Raw genomic sequence first — 20,571 nt, forward strand, 5'->3', positions numbered from 1 at the left:
CTTGCAATCCTCCTGCCTCCGTTTCCTGATAGCTGAGATGACAGACATGTACCACCATGCCCAGCTGAAATCTTACTTTTTAGTTGTCCTTGTTAACTTTGACCTCCTTCTCTCCCTCTCTCCTTCCTTTCTATCTTCATTTCTTTTCTTGTTTTTTTTTTTTTTTTTTTTTTTTTTTTTGTATTGGGGAATAAACCCAAAGGGTTTATTCTCTCTACCACTAAGGTATTTGAGACAGGGTCTTGCTAAGTTGCTGAGGTTGGCCTGGAACAACTTTGAATTTTCCTGCCTGAGCCTCCTGAGTCACTGAGATTACAGGTGTGTGCCACCAAGCCCAGACTTTTTTTTGAGGCAAGGTCTTAATTGCCCAGACTGGTCTCAAATTTGCCACTTTCCTGCCTTAGCCTCTGGAGTCACTGGGATTACAGGTGTGCACTACTGTACCCTGTACTAAGTTTCAAATTAAAATTTATTTTCAACTTGTTCTTACCACATCTCATCGATTTAGCTAGAACAGAGATTTAGGTGGCATAAACATAAAATAAAGTAATTGGAAGTCCTTGTTCTCTGATTCAAGAGATTATTGGCTATTCCTCAAAATATCTGAGAGTATTCAATCTCAGTGCACAAATTATTTTTGTCTTCCTCCTCACCATGAATTGCTGTCAAATAATTAGAAATAGTATGAATTAGAGTAGGAAATTAGAAGCCAGTTACCATGGTGCACACATGTAATCTCAGATATTCATGAGGCTGAGGCAGAAGGATACAAGTTTGAGGCCAGCCTGAGCAATTTCACAAGACCCTGTCTCAAAAAATCAAAAGGGCTGGGAATGTAGCTCAGAGGAAAAGCACCCTGAGTTCAATCCCCATTACCACCATTAAAAAAATAATAATAATAGGGCTGGGGATGTGGCTCAAGCGGTAGCGCGCTCGCCTGGCATGCGTGTGGCCTGGGTTCGATCCTCAGCACCACATACCAACAAAGATGTTGTGTCCGCCGAGAACTAAAAAATAAATATTAAAAAAAAAAATTCTCTCATTCTCTGTCTCTGTCTTTCTCTCTCTCTCCTCTCTCTCTTTAAAAAAAATAATAGTATAAGCATAGTTGGTAGGAGCTGGGAGAAGGAATCTAGATATTAGAAGGTAAGGGTAAAGCCGAGCATGCGTGAGGCTCTGGGTTTGATCCCCAGCACCACATAAAAATAAACAAATAAAATAAAGGTATTGTTCCATCTACAAGTAAAAAAAAAAAAAATAGTTTTTCAAAAAGGTAAGGATAACCTGGGCTCAGTGGAACCCACCTGGGATTACAGGTGGGAGGTTGATGTAAAAGGATTGATGTAAAATTCAAAGCCAGCCTTAGCAACAGAGCAGGTATTTAAAAAAAAAAAAAAAAAAACAAAAAAAACGGGCTGGAGATGTAGCTCATTGGAAAGTATCCCTGTGTTCAGTCCCCAGCACTCCCTCCCTGTTTCCTCACTTGATCTCAATTATAGCATCCTTGTTATTGCTCACTCAACTATTCCCCATCATACACTATACTGGTTAAATTATGAAAATTTTCCACATCAGTTAACTACAACCTTAACACGGCTTTACACAATCCTCCAAGGAGTTCCATAGACACTTCAACACTATCCAGCCCGGTGACTCCTAATCTTGTTATGGCTGCATGGCTGCAATCAGATTTATTTAGAGAGGTTTTTGTTTTAATATAGATTCCTGAATCCTATCTGAGTATCAGATTGAAATTTCCAGAGACTGGAAGTGAGAAATATAAAAAAACTCTGTAGCTCTTCTGACCCAGAAGAAGCAGGTGTTTGGGAACCAGGCACAACATTCCAGACCGGCTTTCAAGGTTTTCCACTCAAGTAGCTCAATCCTTATGATCTTTTGCTGACCTCTGCCCTTGCCTTTTTTTTTTTTTTTTTTTTTTTTTTGGTACCAGGGATTGAACCCAGAGGGGCTTAACAACTGAGCTACCTCCCCAGCTCATCATATGTTTTATTTTGAGACAGGGCCTCACTAACTTACATGGGCTCTCGTTCAGTTGCTCAGGCTGGCTTTGAACTTGCAATCCTCCTGCCTCAGCCTCCCGAGCTGCTGGGATATAGGTGTGCTCTGCCACACCCAGTGAAACAAGGGATTTGACTGACAGGGACGAGTAAAAAAAATAAATAAACTCACATCTTGTTATGAAGGAAATCACTGGATAGAACAAAGAACCATTAGGTCTTAATAGTTGGGGTATTCTGAAATTTCTAATCAACCTTTAAACAGGAATTGGTCATGAGACAAAATTACTGAAATGTTCTAGCTTTGTCTAATAAATTAAAAAAAAAAGTCTTGATGAGCTTCTTCTGGTTCAGTACATACATTCCTCAGCACACACGATCATGTCATGAAGTCACCCAGTTTTCTGAACAAAAGCTGCTGGGGTGGGGACATGTCTCATTTCCTGCCCTTCCCAGAGCTGGTTATTGCCATAGAGTTTATTACAATCTGCCTTGAGCCAGAAAAACATCTGTAGCTCCTGAAACATCCCATACCAAATGCTTTCTTTCCCTCATTTCTTTGAAGAGGAGCGCACAGGTGAGGGGCAGAGAAACTTAAGGTTAATATGAAGGTGAGTCCAAATATATGCTCATAAATGGTATAATCAAACAAAATCTCTGCTGATCAGAAGGTATGTACATCCAGCCAGTCGGTCAAAAGTACTTCTATAGGCTCATCCAGAACATTCTGGCTACATAATAATAATAATAATTATTACTATTTTTTTTTTTTAGAGAGAGAGAGAGAATTTTTTAATATTTGTTTTTTAGTTATCAGCGGACACAACATCTTTGTTGGTATGTGGTGCTGAGGATCGAACCCGGGCGGCACGCATGTCAAGCGAGCACGCTACCCCTTGAGCCACATCCCCAGCCCCTAATTATTATTATTTTGTACTTGTAATTCAGCTCATGAGGTCTTTATCACTAAGCTATATTGCCAGTTATTTTTTTTTTTTTTTGAGACAGGGTCTCACTAATTTAGTGAGGGTCTTGCTAGGTTTTTGAGGTTGGCTTTGAACTTGACCTCTTCCTGCTTCAACCTCCTGAGCAGGTGAGATTATGGGGGGTAGACACCAAATCCAGCTTTCACTCTTACAAATTTAGATTACTCAAGATAATTTGAAGCCTACGGAATGGGAGAAAATCCTTGTCACCTGCTCCTCAGTGCGTTGATATCCGGAACATTTGAAGAACTAAAAAAAGCTAATACAAAATAATGATAATAATAAGAACCCAGGGCTGGGGTTTTAGGTCAGTGGTAGAGCACTTGCCTCGTACGCAGTTTAAAAAAAAAAAATAAGAAGAACCCAATCAATAAATGGGCAAAAGAACTAAGTAGATACTTTTCAAAAGAGGAAATACAGCCAGGCACTGTGATGCACGCCTGTGATCCTAGAGGTTTAGGAGGCTGAGGCAGGAGGACCGAGAGTTCAAGGCCAGCCTCAGCAATTTAATGAGGCCCTAAGCAACTCGGTGAGACCCTGTCTCTAAATAAAGTACTGTTAAAAAGGGCTGGGGGACATGGCTCAGTGGTTAAGTACCCTTGGGTTTGATACCTAGTACCAAAAAAAAAAAAAAAAAAAAGAAGAAGAAACACAAAAGGTGCAGGCAGTGGCACATGCCTATAATCCCCACAACTCAGAAGACTAAGGCAGGAGGATTGTAAGTTCAAAACCAACCTCAGCAACTTAGTTAGAACTTGTCTCAAAAAATAAAAAGGGACATCTTGGTTGCAGAGGCTGCTTGGTCTTGGGCCTGATAGGTTTTTCTTATCTGGTTTTGGGCCGGAGGCTTCTATTGCCAACATGCTCCGCCAGATCCTTGGTCAGGCCAAGAAGCATCCAAGCTTGATTCCCCTCTTCGTATTTATTGGAGCAGGAGGTACTGGAGCAGCACTGTATGTGATGCGTCTAGCATTGTTCAATCCAGATGTCAGTTGGGACAGGAAGAATAACCCAGAACCCTGGAACAAACTGGGTCCTAATGATCAATACAAGTTCTACTCAGTGAATGTGGATTACAGCAAACTGAAGAAAGAAGGCCCAGACTTCTAAATGAAACATTTCACTGTAAAACTGCTTATAATGAAGGTCTTTGAGAAGCATCCGCACAATTTTCCACTTAACCAGGAAATACTTCTCCTTTGAATGCATGAAATCGGAGATAGAGGAAATAAAAAATAAAAAACAAACAAATAGAAATACTAGAAATGCAGGAAAAAATAAACCAACTTAAAAACTCAATTGAGAATACTACCAGCAGAGTAGATCACTTAGAAGAGAGAACATCAGACAATGAAGACAAAGTATTTCAACTGGAAAAGAACATAGACAGCTCAGCAAGTCTGCTAAGAAACCATGAACAGAACATCCAAGAAATATGGGACAATATCAAAAGACCAAATTTAAGAGTCATGGGGATACAGGAAGGCACAGAGCTCCACACCAGAGGAATACACAGCCTATTCAATGAAATAATACGAGAAAACTTCCCAGACTTGAAGAATGAGACAGAATCCCAAATCCTAGAAGCCTACAGGACGCCGAATGTACAAAACCATAAGAGATCCACACCTAGACACATTATAGTGAAGATGTCCAACATACAGAATAAGGAAAGAATTTTAAAAGCTACAAGGGAAAGGAAGCAGATTACATTTAGGGGTAAACCAATCAGGATAACAGCTGATCTCTCAACACAGACTCTGAAAGCTAGAAGATCCTGGAATAACATATTTCAAACACTGAAAGAAAATGGTTTCCAACCAAGAATCGTGTATCCGGCAAAATTAAGCTTCAGGTTAGAAGATGAAATTAAAACCTTCCATGATAAACAAAAGTTAAAAGAATTCGCAGCTAGAAAACCATCTCTTCAAAAAATCCTTGGCAAAACATTGCAGGAAGAGGAAATGGAAAAAAACATTGAAAACCAACAATGGGAGGTAGGACAGTAAAGGGGGGAAAGTAGTCAAAGAGGAGAACAAATCAGGTTTAGTAACATCAACAAACAAATATGGATAGAAGTACAAACCATATCTCAATAATAACCCTAAATGTCAATGGCTTAAACTCACCAATTAAGAGACACAGGCTAGTAGAATGGATCACAAAACAAGACCCAACAATATGCTGTCTACAGGAGACGCATCTGATAGAAAAAGATATCCATAGACTGAAGGTGAAAGGTTGGGAAAAATCATACCACTCATATGGACAGCGGAAACAAGCAGGCGTGTCCATACTCATATCTAATAAAATAGATTTCAAGCCAAAGCTAATCAAAAGGGATAAAGAAGGACACTTCATACTGCTCAAGGGAACCATAAACCAACAAGACATAACAATCATAAATATATATGCCCCAAATAATGGTGCAGCGGTGTTCATCAAGCAAACTCTTCTCAAGTTCAAGAGTCTGATAGACCACCATACAATCATCATGGGAGACTTCAACACACCTCTCTCACCACTGGACAGATCTTCCAAACAAAAGTTAAACAAGGAAACTATAGAACTCAACAACACAATTAATATAATTATAAATTATGGACTTATGGATAAAATATTATATTGCAATTCATACATATATATGAACATATTTAAAATCTGTGTATCTTCCTGTGAGTCCTCCTTTGGAGATTTCTACTTGACTTATTAGTAGATCATGGGGGTGCAGGTCTAAATAGTCCATATTGTAATTCAGCAGTAGCTTAAAAGAAAATGAAAATATTACATTCCTTATCTGAAAGATTTCATAATTGTCTAAATAAAGGTCAGTAAGTTGAGAATTTTTTTTATCAGTGTTAATAAATGAAAAATATGTATGTTTATAATACCAACTTGTGACTAAATATAATTCAATTATACTTGACCCAGAATTAAGTTTCATTGGGGCCAAGTATTAGGAAAAAAAAAAAAAAAAAAAAAAAAAGAATGCATGAAATCATGTTGATTTGTTGGAGTTTATTACACTGATTAATAAATCTCTGAAACTTGATATGTGTCACTAATGTAGAAAATAAACTATTAAAATTTTAAAAAAAATAATAAAATAAAATAAAATAAAAAGGGCTGGGGATGTAGGTTAGTAGTCAAGCACCCCTGAGATTGATCCCCCAGTACCCCCACCCCCGCAAAAAAAATACAAATAATAACAACAAACATGGGGGTTGGGGATATAGCTCAGTGCTTGCCTCATATACACAAGCCCTGGGTTCAATCCCCAGCACCACCAAAAAATAACAACAAACACAACAAACATTAGTGAAGATGTTGGGGGTGGTTTACCGTTCATCCATTGATCCATTGTTGGTGGGACTGCAAATTAGAGCAAAACCATTCTGCTATTTTTTTTTTTTTTTGTACCAGGGATTGGACCTGGGGGTGCTTAACCATTGAGGCACATCCTCAGCCTTAAAAAAAAAAAAAAAAAAAAAAAAAAAACTTTATTTATTTATTTATATGTGGTTCTGAGGATCAAACCCAGTGCCTCACACGTAAGAGGCAAGCACTCTGCCACTGAGCCACAGCCCCAGTCCTCCCCAGCCCTTTTAATAATTTTTATTTAGGAACAGGGTCTCGTTAAGTTGCTCAGGCTGTTTTTGAATTCAAGACCCTCCTGCTCCTGCCTCCCTAGCTGCTGGGATTACAGGCATGAACCACCGCATACAGCTAGTGCAAACACTCTGAAAAGCAGTATAGAGATTCCTCAACATACTAGGAAATGAACCACCATTTGACCCAGCTATCCTCCTCCCCAGTATATATCCAAAAGGTTTAAAATTAACATACTACTGTGATGCAGCTGCATCAATATTTATAGCAGCACAATTCACAATAGCCAAGCTATGGAAGAAACCTAGGAGTCCTTCAACAGAAGAATGGATAAAGAAAATGTGATATATATACACACACACACACACACACACACACACACACACACACAATGGGGTGTTACTCAGCCATAAAGAAGAATGACATTAAGGCATTTGCCAATAAATGGGTGAAACTGGAGACTATCATGCTAAGTGAAATAAGCCAGTCTCAAAAAGTCAATGGTCAAATGTTTTCTCTGACATGCAGAAATTAATCTAAAATAAGGGTGGGGAGATAAAAATCAATAAAATATCGGGCTGGGATTGTGGCTCAGAGGTACAGCGATCGCCTAGCACGTGCGAGGCCCTGAGTTCGATCCTAAGCACCACAAAAAAATAAATAAATAGAGGTATTGTGTCCAACTACAACTAAAGATAAATAAAATAAAATAAAAAGGCAATAAACTAGATCAGTGGACTTGACAAAGGAGATCAAAGGGGAGGGAGGGAGGGAGGGAGGAGGGATGGCCTAAGGAAGAACAGTGGAATGAGTCTGACCTATGAACATATTTGGCTCTCACAGTGATCTCACCATCATGTATATCCAAAGATACTGATTTAGAAGAAAACGATCAATAAATAGAAGAAAGGTCAGTAGAGTTCAGGGGAGGGAATGGGAGGGGAGGGAAGAAGGGAAGGAAAGGGGAAGTGCCGGGGAAAGAACTAGAACAAATTATATTCCATACTTTTATGATTACTTCAAAATGAATTCCAATGTTGTGTATAATTAAAAAGAGACAATAAAAAAATACAAAACTTGATTTAAAAACAAGACTGTGAGCCTGCTTGCAGGTAATACACGCCCACCACCACCAAAGACCCCAAATCAAAACTCAACTCTAAACCAGGCCCTGTGGAGCGTGCCGGTAATCCCAGCAATTTAGTGAAAAAGTGTCTCAAAAATAAAAAAAAAAAAAATTTAAAAAAGACTAAGGATGTAGGTCAGTGGTAAAACATGCCTCAATACCAAAACACTAGGCTGGGGCTATAGCTCAGGTGGTAGAGTGCCTGCCTCACATGCACAGGGCCCTGGGTTCAATCCCCAGCACCATTAAAAAAAAAAAAAAGAAGAAGAAAAGAAAGAAAGAAGAAATACAAAAAAAAAAAAAAAACAAAACACCCCAAACTCAACCCTCAACTAGGCCCAATAGTGCACAATTGTAATCCCAGATACTCGGGGAGGCTGAGACAGAAGGATCACAAATTCAAGACCAGCCTAGGCAACTTAGTGAGACCCTGTCTCAAAATGAAAAATAAAAATGTGACTCGGTGGTAGAGCGCCCCCTAGGTTCAATCCCTAATACTGCTAAAAAAAATTCTAGACCAAAACTTCTTTTTTGAAGACAGGGGTAGTGCTTCTGCTAGGCAATTGCTCTACCACTGAACTGCAGCCCCAGCCCTAGACCAACCTTCTTTTGAAACTCCAACTCATAAGTAAAGAGAAGAGGAAAAATCTTTTCATGTTTTCTTAAATTCCGCTTCCCAGACAAGGCCTTGTTCTCTGCCTTCCTGCCTTTATTGAGCCCCTGCTGCATGCCAGGCATTGTGATGACACTGGAAATTCAAGTGAATAGAAATAAGCACACAGTTCTTGGAGTTCTGTTCTATGGGCACCTCTAATTATAAAGTGGAAAATATGATGGGAGAGATTTGGATCTTACAATGGGAAAGGCAGAGGAATAAGGGACAAGCAGCAACTTCAACTGCTCTGTAAACACTAATCCAATATTAACTTGCAAAAATGTCCAACAAGTGGTCATTTTGATGTGAGTGAACATTAATTATAAAAATGTTCAGCTTCATACTATTGCAGTTGATCCTCTGAAACATTCTTGAGGACATTGGCATCAAATCATGAGCACAATCTAATTTGCATTAGTTCCCATCAGGCTCTGAGTCTTTGAAATCTCCACCAGTAGCAATGGTGGAAATATACAGAAATTGGAGTCTGACTGCCACAGACTCCATTGTTCATGGACTATGTGAACTTGGAGCAAGTTATTTAACCTCTTGGAATTCATTATTCTCATCTGTTAAATGGGAATATTTCCAACAGGATTGTAAGATATAAATGAGTTTTATATGATTAAAATATATCCAAATTGGTAAATATTCAATCCATAGCTGAGGGCAGTGGCACATGCCTGCAATATCCCAGAGACTTGGGAAACTGAGGCAGGAGGATCACAAGTTCCAGGCTGGTCAGGGAAACTTAGTGAGACCTATCTTGAAGAAAAAAATAAAAAATACTGGGGTTGTAGCTGTAGCTAAGTGGTAGAGCGGCTGCCTTGCAAGTGTGAGGCCCTGGGTTCGATCCTTAATACCACATAAAAGCAAGTAAACAAATAAAGATATTGTGTCCATCTACAACTAAACAAATATTTTTTTAAAAAGTACTGGGGATGTACCTCAGTGATAGAAGACCCCTGGATTCAATTCCCAGTACTGAAAAAAAGATTCAATCCTAGCTATTTTTGCTATTATTATTAAAAAGAAAACAATGAGGGATATATATTGGGAAGATGTTGATTAAATTATATAAAATCGCAGGAAGAATAAGTTCAAGAGATCTAATGTACAACATGATTATAGTTAAATAACCATGTACTGTACACTTGAAAATTGCTGACAGTAGAATTTATGTGTTCTCATCACCAATAAATGATAACTAGTGCATAAACAATGCAAGATGTTTTATATATATGCTATTTGGCTTGATTTAGCCATTCCACAATGTGCACATATTATGAAACACTGTGCTGCACATCATAAATATGTATAATTTTAAGTGTTAATTATAAAATAAAATATGAACTAGGACTGAGCATGGTGGCACACACTTATAATCCCAGCAATTTGAGAGACTGAAACAAGAAGATCTCTAAGTTCGGGGACAGACTGGGCAATTTAGCAAGGCCTCAGCAATTTAGTGAGATTCTGTCTAAAAAATAAAAAGGGTGGAGGGGCTAGGGATATAGCTCAGTTGATAGAGTGCTTGCCTTGCACGCACAAGGCCCTGGGTTCAGTCCCTAGCACCACACACACACACAACAAAAAGTAGAGATGTAGTTCAATGGTTAAGTGCCCTTGGGTTCAGTCTTTAGTATAAAAATAAAAAATTAAAAAATTATAAAAAAAGAAGGGAAGAAAAAAAGGAAATATGAAATGTGGATGCAGTTGGGTTCAATCCCCAGCACAGGGCACTAGAGACAGAAAAGCACCCACCAGTGGTACATGCCTATAATCTCAGTTATCCTGGAAGCTGAAACAGGAGGATTCACCATATATTAAGTACTGTCCTAGAAATTAAACCCAGGGCACTCTACCACTGAATTATATCTCAGCCCTTTTATTTTTTATTTTAAAAAAATTTTTTAGTTATACATGGACACAATATTTTTATTTTGTTTATTTATTTTTATGGGGTGCTGAGGATTGAACCCAGTGCCTCACATGTGCAAAGCAAGTGCTCTATCACTAAGCCACAACCCCAGCCCCTCTTTTGTTTTTATTTTTTTGAGATAGGGTCTTGCTAAATTGTCCAGACTGACTTCAGACTTTCAATTCTCCTGACTCAGCCTCCTGAGTCATTGGAATTATAGGCATACACCACCACACCTGGCTCGAATCTGCACTTTTAAACAAATGCCCCAGACGATTAGGAATCGGGTGGTCTTGGGAAAACATGCCCTAGGACATCCTTGGGGGTCTGAGTGTTAACTTCATTCATAGCCAACCAGTTTCCAAGAGAATCATGCTGACATTACTGTGACTATTTAATGTGAATCAGTCTTTATTTTGCACTGGTGTGGTGCATTAACAAATTCAACATACAAGATAGCATTACATATTGTAGGTTAGCGTTACAGCATTATGCAATTTCACACAATTCATGTTAGCTTTTTCATTTGTTTTTTTGTGGTTTTTTTTTTGTTTTTTTAATTTGACACATTTATTTTATTTTTGTTTCATTTTTACAAGAGAAGACACAAGGTAAAGAAAGACGACCACTTTGGAGAGGGATCATGGTGAGGGCAATGTCACTGTCATGGCCATAGTAAAAGCCTTCCAAAAGGGACTTGCATTTTCCCTCTCCTGAGCAAGCCACACCTGTCCCTCAAACCAGCTCTGTTCTCATACCTAGAGCACGGTCCATCAACATGTACATCTTGGCTGTGTTCCTCTGAGAACTGAAATAAGGAATAACTCATACAGGGACTTCTGTTATTATGAAAAACTCTTGTCTCAAGGGAATCAAGATATACAGACAGAAGGACTGGCTCTTGCAAAATCAGAAGTGACCATTCCCTAACCTATTCCTGACCACGAGTGCTTTGTGCAAAACGTAGGATGTGACTCTCTTGTCTTTCAACTGACTCCACCCTTCCCAGTTAGCTCTGGAAAGAACAAATTCGAAAACCAAAGTTAGCTAAGAAACTTTGGGACAGCAAAATGCAGGGCACGATGGATCAGGCCTGAGGTAGGAGGGGGGAACCCTATACTGTCCACCTCTTCGCCTTTTTCTGGCAAAGACACTGAGGCAGCTCCTAGCCTACAGGACCACTGGTTCCTCCCCTGGCACCTACCATCCTCTGCTCCGTAGACCCAAAGAATGAAAGGTATAAAGCTACAAGGAGGTGGGGAGAGAGGAGTGGGGTGAGGTTGTCTTCCCAGACTGACGTCAGGAGGAGCTACAGAGGCACACACAGCAGGGCAAAGACCAGACTACCTCCACCTGTTGCTTTGCATTGTTTCTGGGAAGGAAACAAAAGCGGGTTGCTTAGCGATTTCTGATCTTTAGACATTAAGGCGATGAAGAGGAACCATTTAAAAGTTTTCCTAATGGGGCTTCAGAGTGCTCCTGCCAAATTTACATTAAACTATCTTGAAATGCATTTTTAGAAAACAAAAATTATTTTCTTCTACGTATGATACAGTATTTACACTCTATAGATTAAAGGACAGAGACTAGTGGTGCGTGACCCCAAATGATGATGAATGAGATAGTGAGTTGGATTATGGGGACTGGAGGGGGAATGTCAGGAATACAAACAGAGAGTGGGCTTTGTGCCTGCACAGAACTGCTCTACATTGTCAAGAAATATGGGTTCAAAGAAAAAACCAAACAAAAGAACTGGGGTGTGGGGGCGGTACAGATGGATTTAAATCCACTAGAGCTAAGGGAACAACAAAGGCAATGTTACTATACCACCCTGTCCATGCAGACTCAACTCTCGTATTCCCTTCTCAGAAGCAAGTTGGAAAGGAAGGATCTTGTGGATTGAAGTGGACAATCCAATCTCGGTTACTCTTTCAGGCCCTGGATCAAGCTGTTGTTTATTTGATTTTGTTCCTCTTCAGACTGAAATAAAAATCTGTACTGCCTGTCCAAGCTCACCTGTGGGTAATGAGGCCTCTTCCATGTGAAAAGTCTCAACCGTGGAGACAGCTGCACTAGGGGTGAGGAGTCCTGAATTCAAATTCCAGCACAACACTGAATCTCTCAACCTGTTCTGCCCAGTGTTTCCCTCATCCCTTTACCATGTCATGAGACTCAGAAGTTCCAAGAATGATGCACTTTGTTTTGAGGGAAAAGAGGTTCTGAGAACATTCAGGTTACTTTTCTTTTTATCTTGTGGTCCTAGGAATGGAACCCAGGGACTCTACCGCTGAGCTACATCCTACCCCTTTTTATTTTTATTCATTTATATATATATATATATATATATATATATATATATTTTTTTTTTTTTTTTTTTTTTTTGTGGTGCTGGGGATTGAACCCAGGGCCTTATGCATGTGAGGCAAGCACTCTACCAACTGAGCTATATCCCCAGCCCCTTTATTTTTTATTTTGAGACAGGGTTTTGCTAAGTTGCCCAGGTTGGTCTCTAACTTGCAATCCTCCTGCCTCTGCCTCCTGAGTTGATGGGCACCAACTATGCCCACCCCAAGTTACCATTACTACTCAGCCACACTGTTATTTTTAAGAGCTATTATTGAAAATTTCAAGGAGAAATAATCATTTCTGAGGGCCTTTCAAGAAGCAAAAGTTACTTCATTGTAACATCTGAGTCACCTGAGAAGATTCTAATTCTTCTCCATGTCAGCCTTCCTGGAAAAACAAAGGCCAATGTAATCCTTCCAACCTCTGAGGACTTCCAGCCCGATTCAGCTAAGGAATGGCTGTCACTACCGGATATAACTACCAAAGGGGATGGTAGTCCTCTCATTTCTCTCCTCCTTGTCCTCATACCTGCAAATAAAATTTGGAATCATCTGGATGAGTTCACTGGTAGTCTCCTAGAGCTGAATTTGAAGCCTCCAAAGCTCCTTTTAAAGAAATTGTCTAGTTTTGTAAATCCAAATTCTTCCTGGTAAGTCTTTTAAAGAAATTGTCTAGTTTTGTAAATCCAAATTCTTCCTGGTAAGTCCGATGAGTTTTATGTGCTTTGCTGGGGCTACCAGTGAGTCATAGACTACCAACTACCCCTTCAGAGCAGGAAGATTAACAGCAAAAATATCCCCCTGCTCAATTACTCCTTCTCTTGCAAACCCTGCCTTTTCACTCAACCTTTGTTTCTTGGCTTACTATAGACCTCTGGACCTTGGTCTCAGCCAAAGAGCAGAGACGTGAGAGGTAACAGGGAGAAAAGATGGAGATAGTGAAAACATGAGGCTTTACAAGAGCAAAAATTTGTTTTCTGCCAAGGTGGGGAGAAGGACTAACTCTCCAGAGAAGCCCAGTAAAAAGAGGCCAATTTCAGGTAATCAGCAAATACGATTCGGCACAAAACACAATTTTCATGGATTAAAATCTGCAACTTGATATTGGCAATTAGGCTAATTTCTTCAGTTTGTATTAGACATGCAAGTATAAGGTTACAGTGTTATATATAGACTTGTAGGGGTCTTTCCCTCTCTTTCCCCGCCCCATTTAAAAAACAAAAGAATTTCTAGTGCCTTGCAAAGGAGAAAAAAAAAAATCGTCTTTGCTTAAGAACTGATCTGCGGCTGTGGTGATGTGGGATGTTCCTTGTCGGGGGTTTGTTTTGTAAGAAATTTTCTTCTACAACTAAAATGAGGTTTTGAGTCCGCTTCTCTGACATCTCTCCCCACCACGTCCCTCCCCAGCCTGGCCCCAGGGTTAGAGGCGAGAAGAACAGGATTAGTACTCGCTCAGACTGTGCCACTTGGCTACAGGCTTGCGGGGACTCTCGCAAACCTCTCTCCAGTGCTCGGCACCGCTGCTTGTGACACTGTGTGCCCCCAGGATCAGCCTCCCCACCACCTCGTTCTTGGTGGTGCGATCGAAGTCGATGACGAGGAACTCGATGCTGATGTCAGGCAGGAGGTCGCTTGGGATGTCATAGATGAAAGACTCATTGAAGATGGGGTTCAAAGTGCACTTCTTTACATGGGTTTTCTTCTTGGCAATGCGCTTTCTGCCGTAGTAGACGTTCACCTTGACGTAAGGATCTGGGGCCCCCAAGGAGACAAGAAAAAGAGAGACAAGCCTATGACACGGTCCTTTCATATAACCATCATTTCAGGTTGGGACTCTGCTACTCAGAGCTTTGGTGACCACCCCAACAAAGTCTCCAGGGACGGCTTCCTAAATGTGCACACACTACGCCTGAGTCTGTCCGCTTGACAGAGGGCCAAGAAAACCAACAGGAGCAGAACAGATCAACTTCCTTCATCAGGACAGAAGCAAGCATTTTCTTTCTCTTTTTGGTCACACTGGGGATTTTACCCAGGAGTGGTCTTTCACTGAGCTACATCCCCGGCCAAACTTTTATATACTTTTATTTTTGGTACTGGGGATGGAACCCAGGAGCACTTTCCCACTGACTACATCTCCAGTCTTTTTATTCTTTATTTTGAAAAGGATCTTCTTAAGTTGCTGAGGGCCTCACCAACTTACAGAGGCTGGCCTTAATTTACAATCTTTCTGCCTCATCCCACTTATTCTTATTTATTTTTTATTTTGCTAAATTGCAGAGGCTGGCCTTGAACTTACAATTCTCCTATCTCAGCCTCCAAAGTCACCGGGATTATAAGCATATGCCACCAAGCCCAGTTAACAAAGAAGCAGTTTTTAAAAAATATATTTTTAGTTGTAAATGGACACAATACCTTTATTTAATTATTTTTATGTGGCTCACATGTGCTAGGCAAGTGCTCCAACACTGAGCTACAAACCCAGCCCTTTTTTTTTTCTCCCCGAAGTTAAATATTTTGTTTTTTAATTTTGTTGCAAAGCTGTTGCTTCAGTGTATAAAGATAACACCACATGAAGGCATTTATAAAGTTGTTCTTCTGACACTGTACAATAAACACTTTCCTCCACTCCCAGTTATTACCAATGGAAAAGTCATTAAGTATGTTGACCTAAATCAATGGGTCAGTAGTTGTAAGGAACTTACAATATTATCAATAGTATATAAGACTTACAACAAGAAGTTTATCCTTAAATTGCATAATTTTTTTTTTTTTTTTTTTTTGTACCAGGGATTGAACTCAGGGGCACTTAACCACTGAGCCCTTTTTCTCTCTTTCTTTCTTTTTTTTTTTTTTTTTTTAATGTTTGATGACTGTCCTTTATTTATTTATTTATTTATTTATGGTGCTGAGACTTGAACCCAGTGCCTCACGCATGCCAGGTAAGTGCACTACCGCTGAGCCATAACCCCAGCCCTGTTGTTTTTGCTTTTGAGACAGGATCTCACTAAGTTGCTTAGGGCCTCACTACGTTGTTGAGGCTGGCTTCAAACTTGCAATTCTCCTGCCTCAGCCTCCCGAGCCACTAGGATTACAGTTATGCACCACCATACCCAGTGAATTACATGATTTTTTTTTTAGTTGTTGACAGACCTTTATTTTTATTTATTTATATGTGGTGCTGAGAATTGAACCCAGTGCTTCACACATGCCAGGCAAGTGCTCTACCACTGAGTCCCAGCCCCAGCCCTTACAGGATTTTTTTTTTTTAATTCTTTTATTTATTTATTTATTTTATGAGAGAGAGAGAGAGAGAGGATTTTAATATTTATTTTTTAGTTCTCGGCGGACACAACATCTTTGTTGGTATGTGGTGCTGAGGATCGAACCCGGGCCGCACGCATGCCAGGCCAGTGCGCTATGGCTTGAGCCACATCCCTAGCCCAGGATTTTTATAAGTATAATTTAATGAATTTACCACAGATAATTTAATGAATTCTGAATACCACAGCCTAAAGTCCACTCTAATAATCATAAGGTATTGTAAAAAAGATACAAATTGTGTTTATGCAATCAGTGGGAAGTTAAGGGGTATTTCCTTCCTGTATCAGGAAGTTTTGAGAAGTCATGACCTCTGGAGCAATGCTCCGCTCCTGGCGTGCAGACCTTTCAGGATACCTAGTGAAATGTAAATACCTCCTTTGCTCACCCAAAGTACTTCCCCTCCCAGGGAAATCTATTGGACATAAAGACAGAGGCAAGGGCTCCTGAAATGTGGGTATGTCTGGGCCACAGGCAAGGAGTGTGGTTCAGATGGTCACACGTAGGTTGAAGTAAATAGCTGCTACCTGAGAGACCGGTGATATCCATCTTCGGCAAGTGTCTGGCTTTGAGGACCACCACTGTCATTCTCTGTGCCACCGGCTGATATGACAGAGACACCTGGAGCTCCCCTCTACTAATGCACTTCTGTAAGAGAGAAAGAGCAAGTGAGAACCCAGAAGGAGGGAGTAGGGCATGGCACAGAAATTGCACAGAGGAGTGGAAAGAGAGGCAGGGATGAACAGGAAAGATGTTCATTCTCTGCGAGGAAGTTACGATCCTATTTAACACAGGGGAAAGGAAGCAGAATCTCTTCTGAAATTAAGGACGATCCTTGGCATGGAAGAGCAGCATAGCCTCACAGTCAGGAGCATGGACTCCGAGGCCAGAGTGGCCTGGTTTCAGACTTAGACTGCTCTTTCTTTCTTTTTGAATTTTTTTCACATCAGAGAAGTTGAGGCAAGTGCTATTTCATATCAATGACCTTGGACAAGTTACTCACCATCTCTGTACTTTAGTTTCCTAATAATAATAATACCTACCTCATAGGATTATTAGGATCTAATGGGTTCAAATTTGGAAATTACAGCACTGCCCAGCATTTAGTATTCTCTCATTTGATTCTAGGGATAAAATAAAGTTTTGCCAGGTGCAGTGGTGCTGTCACCCCAGCAATCTGGGAGGATGAGGTAAGAGGATTGCAAGTTCAAAGCCAGACTCAGCAACTTAGTGAGACCCTGTCTCAAAATAAAAAACAAAAAAGGCCTCAGTGGTAGAGCATTTGCCTAGCATACACAAGGTCCTGGGTTCAATCCCCACACTGAAAAGGAAAAACAAAACTTTTTTTTTTTTTTTTAATTGGAGCTGGGTGTGTATCTCAGTGGTAGGGTGCAAGCTTAGAGTGCACAAGGCCTGGGTTCAATCCTCAGCACAGAAAGCAAGAGAGAAAGAAAGAAAAAACAAAAAGTTTTGAAGATCTTGGTGAAGAGGTAGGAGATTTGGGTTTGAGTCTTTGCCACTTACCACGAGGCCACGGGCAAGACCTTGAACTTTCTGAAGCTTATTCCTCCATTTTGCAAGGTGAATATCCATACCTGTTCTACCTGCCTCAGTGCGTGCACTTCAGTACCTTTTCCAAGATGCCCTTTTACCTGCCTCTTCATCTTTGTTCTTATGTCTTTTCATTTATTCTAGGCTGTATTCTGAATTCTGGGGAAAACTCTATGCTTTGAAGAACTATTTTTTATTTATTTACCTTTTATTTTTGCAGTACTAGGGGTTGAACCTAGGAGTTCCTGAAGGCTAGGCAAACACTTTCTTACTTATATTCCATCCCAGTCCTCCTTCCCCCATCTCTATTTATCTACCAATCTATGCTAGGGATTGAACACAAGGGTGCTTTACAAATGATCTATATCCCCAGTCCTTTTTATTCCTTATTTTGAGACAGGGTCTTGCTAAGTTCCTTAGAGCCTCACTAAATTCCTGAGGCTGGCCTTGAACATGCAATCCTCTTGCATCAGTCTCCAGAGTGACTGGATTAAAGGCATGCACCATCATGTCCAACTGGCCCTTAACATTTGAACCACATTTGGATACTTACTACAAGTTACATACTAGGAATTCAGAGCTGACAGGACTCAGTTCTTGCTCCCCAGGAGTTTAGCATGCAAGACATAGAGATGCAAATATACGTATACTTGTCAGAATAATAAGAAGTCTGTTCTAAGTGCTCTGGGTACCCAAGAAGAATGAGGCTGACACGGCTTGGAGAAGCAGAGTTGACTTTTCTAGCTGATATCTGGGCTAAATTGATAGAGGATAAAAAAAATATGAGGTAGCTTGGTGCAGTGGCACAAACCTGTGATTCCAGGGACTTAAGAGGCTGAGGCTGGAGGATCACAAGTTTGAGGCCAGCCTCAGCAATTTAGTGAGACACTGGCTTAAAGTTTTCCAAAGGGCTGAGGGATATAGTTCATACCTGGATTCAACTCCCAGTATTAGGGAAAAAAATAAGTCTGAGGCAATGAACAGATGAGCAGAAAGATAATGTATAGCCCAGCAACAGGGACCTAAAAGTGTATGCAATGTTCAGAGAATGGTGAGAGGTGAGGGTGTGTGAAGTTGGGAAGTTTGTCAGAAACCTGGGAGGGTGAGTGGGCTACGCTAGGGCGACAAAATGGCAGTTTGCCACTCACAGGCAAGAGGAGGTCTGTAAGAATACAAGTAGCAATGCTGTTATTTTATTAAAATGACCATGACTTTAGAGACAGTTGGAGAATGAAGTAAAGTAGGGAAAGGTCAAAGTCAGAGGCACCTGTAATGGGCCAAGGAAACAGAAATGAGGCTGAGACAAGAAAAAAAGTAAAAGGGAGGAATTTAGGACAGAAGTTAAATGTGGGACAATATTATCTCCCTGTTATCAAACTGCATTCTTTGTATTCTTTCAGACCCCAAAGAACTGTCACCTACTCCAGGATTGCTTTGATTGAGTAAAACAGACTGGCTGCGTTCGGAGCCACACACCTATAATCACAGTGACCCTGGAGGCTGAGGCAGGAGGATTGCAAGTTAAAGGCCTGTCTGGGCACGTTGGCCAAACCCTGCCTCAAAATAAAAAAGACTTGGGATGTAGCTCAGAGGTAGAGTGCTCCTGGGCTCAATTTCTAGTACCAAAAAATAAAGAGAGAGAGAGAGAGAGAGAGAGAGAGAAATAGCAACTTCCCAAGGGAGAAGAGCAGATAGATCAAAATCACTTCTAAAATTTCACTTATTGGTCAGCATCCAGATGCTGTGTCCGGTTTGCCTCAAACAAGCTGGACCACAGTACTAGACCCTTCATTACATCAGGAACCCGGGGAGTAATTAATTAATTCTCCAAAATGATGTGATCTACCTCCACTGAACTTATTTCTCACTACTGAGAAACTCAAAAAACTAGTTCGGGCGGATATGGTTGTGGTTGTGCACACTGCTAATCCCAGTGAGTTGGAAGGATGAGGCAGGAGGAGTGCAAGTTCAAACCCAGCCTCAGCAACTTAGTGAGAACCTGTCTCAAAAGAAACAATAAAAAAGGTTGGGGATGTAGCTCAATGGCTAAGCACCCCTGGGATCTATCACCAGTACCAAAACAAAATAAAATAAAAACATAGTTTAGTAATTTTCCCTCAGATCCCTTTTCCCACCCCAAATGTAGGGGTATAAATAGTCTCATGTACCTGTCTTTTTATAAGTATTTTATACATCTGATTTAATGAATTACTTCACCCTTCCAGTCCCAACCCTTTGCCATATAGGCCTCTCCCTCTCCCTTCCTCCTTTCCCCGTTTGCATCAGAAGGAGAATGAGAGCCTTCTCTCTCTTCCCAGGGGGCCAACATTGGCTTGGGTTAGCTGAGGAATACAGGAAGTGTCCTATCCCACCCCACTAGCTCATGGGTCCTTTCTTTCACAACTGGGGAAGCAAACTAATGGTGCAGTTACACACTGGGCTTTCTCTAGAATTGGACTGCCTTCACTTTACAGCTTACTCCTTCCTCCTAAGTGACAATGCGTACATTACTCAACCCCTCTCAGCCTCTATTTTATTGTTATTATTGGTGTGTGTGTGTGTGTGTGTGTGTGTGTGTGTGTGTGTGTGTTACTGGATGCTGAACCCAGGGATGCTTTACCACTGAGCTACATCCCCAGTCCTTTTATTTATTTATTTATTTAAACTTTGAGATAGTGTCTCACTAATTTGCTGAGACTGACCTAGAACTTGCGACTCTCCTGCCTCAACCTCCCAAGTTGCTGAAATTATCGGAGTGTGCCATTGTGTCTGGATACATTTTTTTTTTTTTTGGTCAGGAATTGAACGCAGGGGCACTTAACCACTGACCTGCACTTCCAGCCCTTTTTGATATTTTATTTAGAGACAGGGTCTCACTGAGTTGCTTAAGGCCTTGCTCAATTGCTGAGGCTGGCTTTGGACTCACGATCCTCCTGCCTCAGACTCCTGAGCCACTGGGATGACAGGCATGTGAAATCACACCTGGCTGCCTAGCTAAAATTTTATAGAGAGAGTTTTATTCCTTTTTCAGGGTAAACATAA

At 40.6% G+C, this 20,571-nt stretch overlaps 2 protein-coding genes across 2 annotated transcripts; one reads left to right on the forward strand and one right to left on the reverse strand.

Moving 5' to 3' along the window:
• Positions 1-3,787: 3,787 nt before the first annotated feature.
• Positions 3,788-4,212, forward strand: LOC144251710 (cytochrome c oxidase subunit NDUFA4). Its single transcript, XM_077794477.1, has one exon. The coding sequence runs from the start codon at positions 3,866-3,868 to the stop codon at positions 4,112-4,114; it is 249 nt and encodes an 82-aa protein (XP_077650603.1). The 5' UTR covers positions 3,788-3,865; the 3' UTR covers positions 4,115-4,212.
• An 8,512-nt stretch (positions 4,213-12,724) lies between these two features.
• LOC144251711 (synaptotagmin-11-like) lies at positions 12,725-17,571 on the reverse strand. The gene is made up of 3 exons (XM_077794478.1): positions 17,503-17,571; positions 16,503-16,626; positions 12,725-14,412 (listed from the first exon to the last, which is right to left on the reverse strand). Exons 1-3 carry the CDS (start codon positions 17,569-17,571, stop codon positions 14,102-14,104), a joined length of 504 nt encoding a protein of 167 aa, XP_077650604.1. The 3' UTR covers positions 12,725-14,101.
• Positions 17,572-20,571: the final 3,000 nt, after the last annotated feature.

This window comes from Urocitellus parryii, unplaced genomic scaffold, assembly GCF_045843805.1.
Source record: "Urocitellus parryii isolate mUroPar1 unplaced genomic scaffold, mUroPar1.hap1 Scaffold_1607, whole genome shotgun sequence".
Classification (NCBI taxonomy): domain Eukaryota; kingdom Metazoa; phylum Chordata; class Mammalia; order Rodentia; family Sciuridae; genus Urocitellus; species Urocitellus parryii.

Coding starts and splice junctions, on each gene's coding strand:
- LOC144251710 (XM_077794477.1), top strand. CDS start 3,866: ATGCTCCGCCAGATCCTTGGTCAGGCCAAGAAGCATCCAAGCTTGATT.
- LOC144251711 (XM_077794478.1), bottom strand. CDS start 17,571: ATGGATATTCACCTTGCAAAATGGAGGAATAAGCTTCAGAAAGTTCAA. Junction 16,627..17,502: donor GTCTTGCCCGTGGCCTCGTG/GTAAGTGGCAAA, acceptor TCTCTCTTACAG/AAGTGCATTAGTAGAGGGGA. Junction 14,413..16,502: donor TATCACCGGTCTCTCAGGTA/GCAGCTATTTAC, acceptor TGGGGGCCCCAG/ATCCTTACGTCAAGGTGAAC.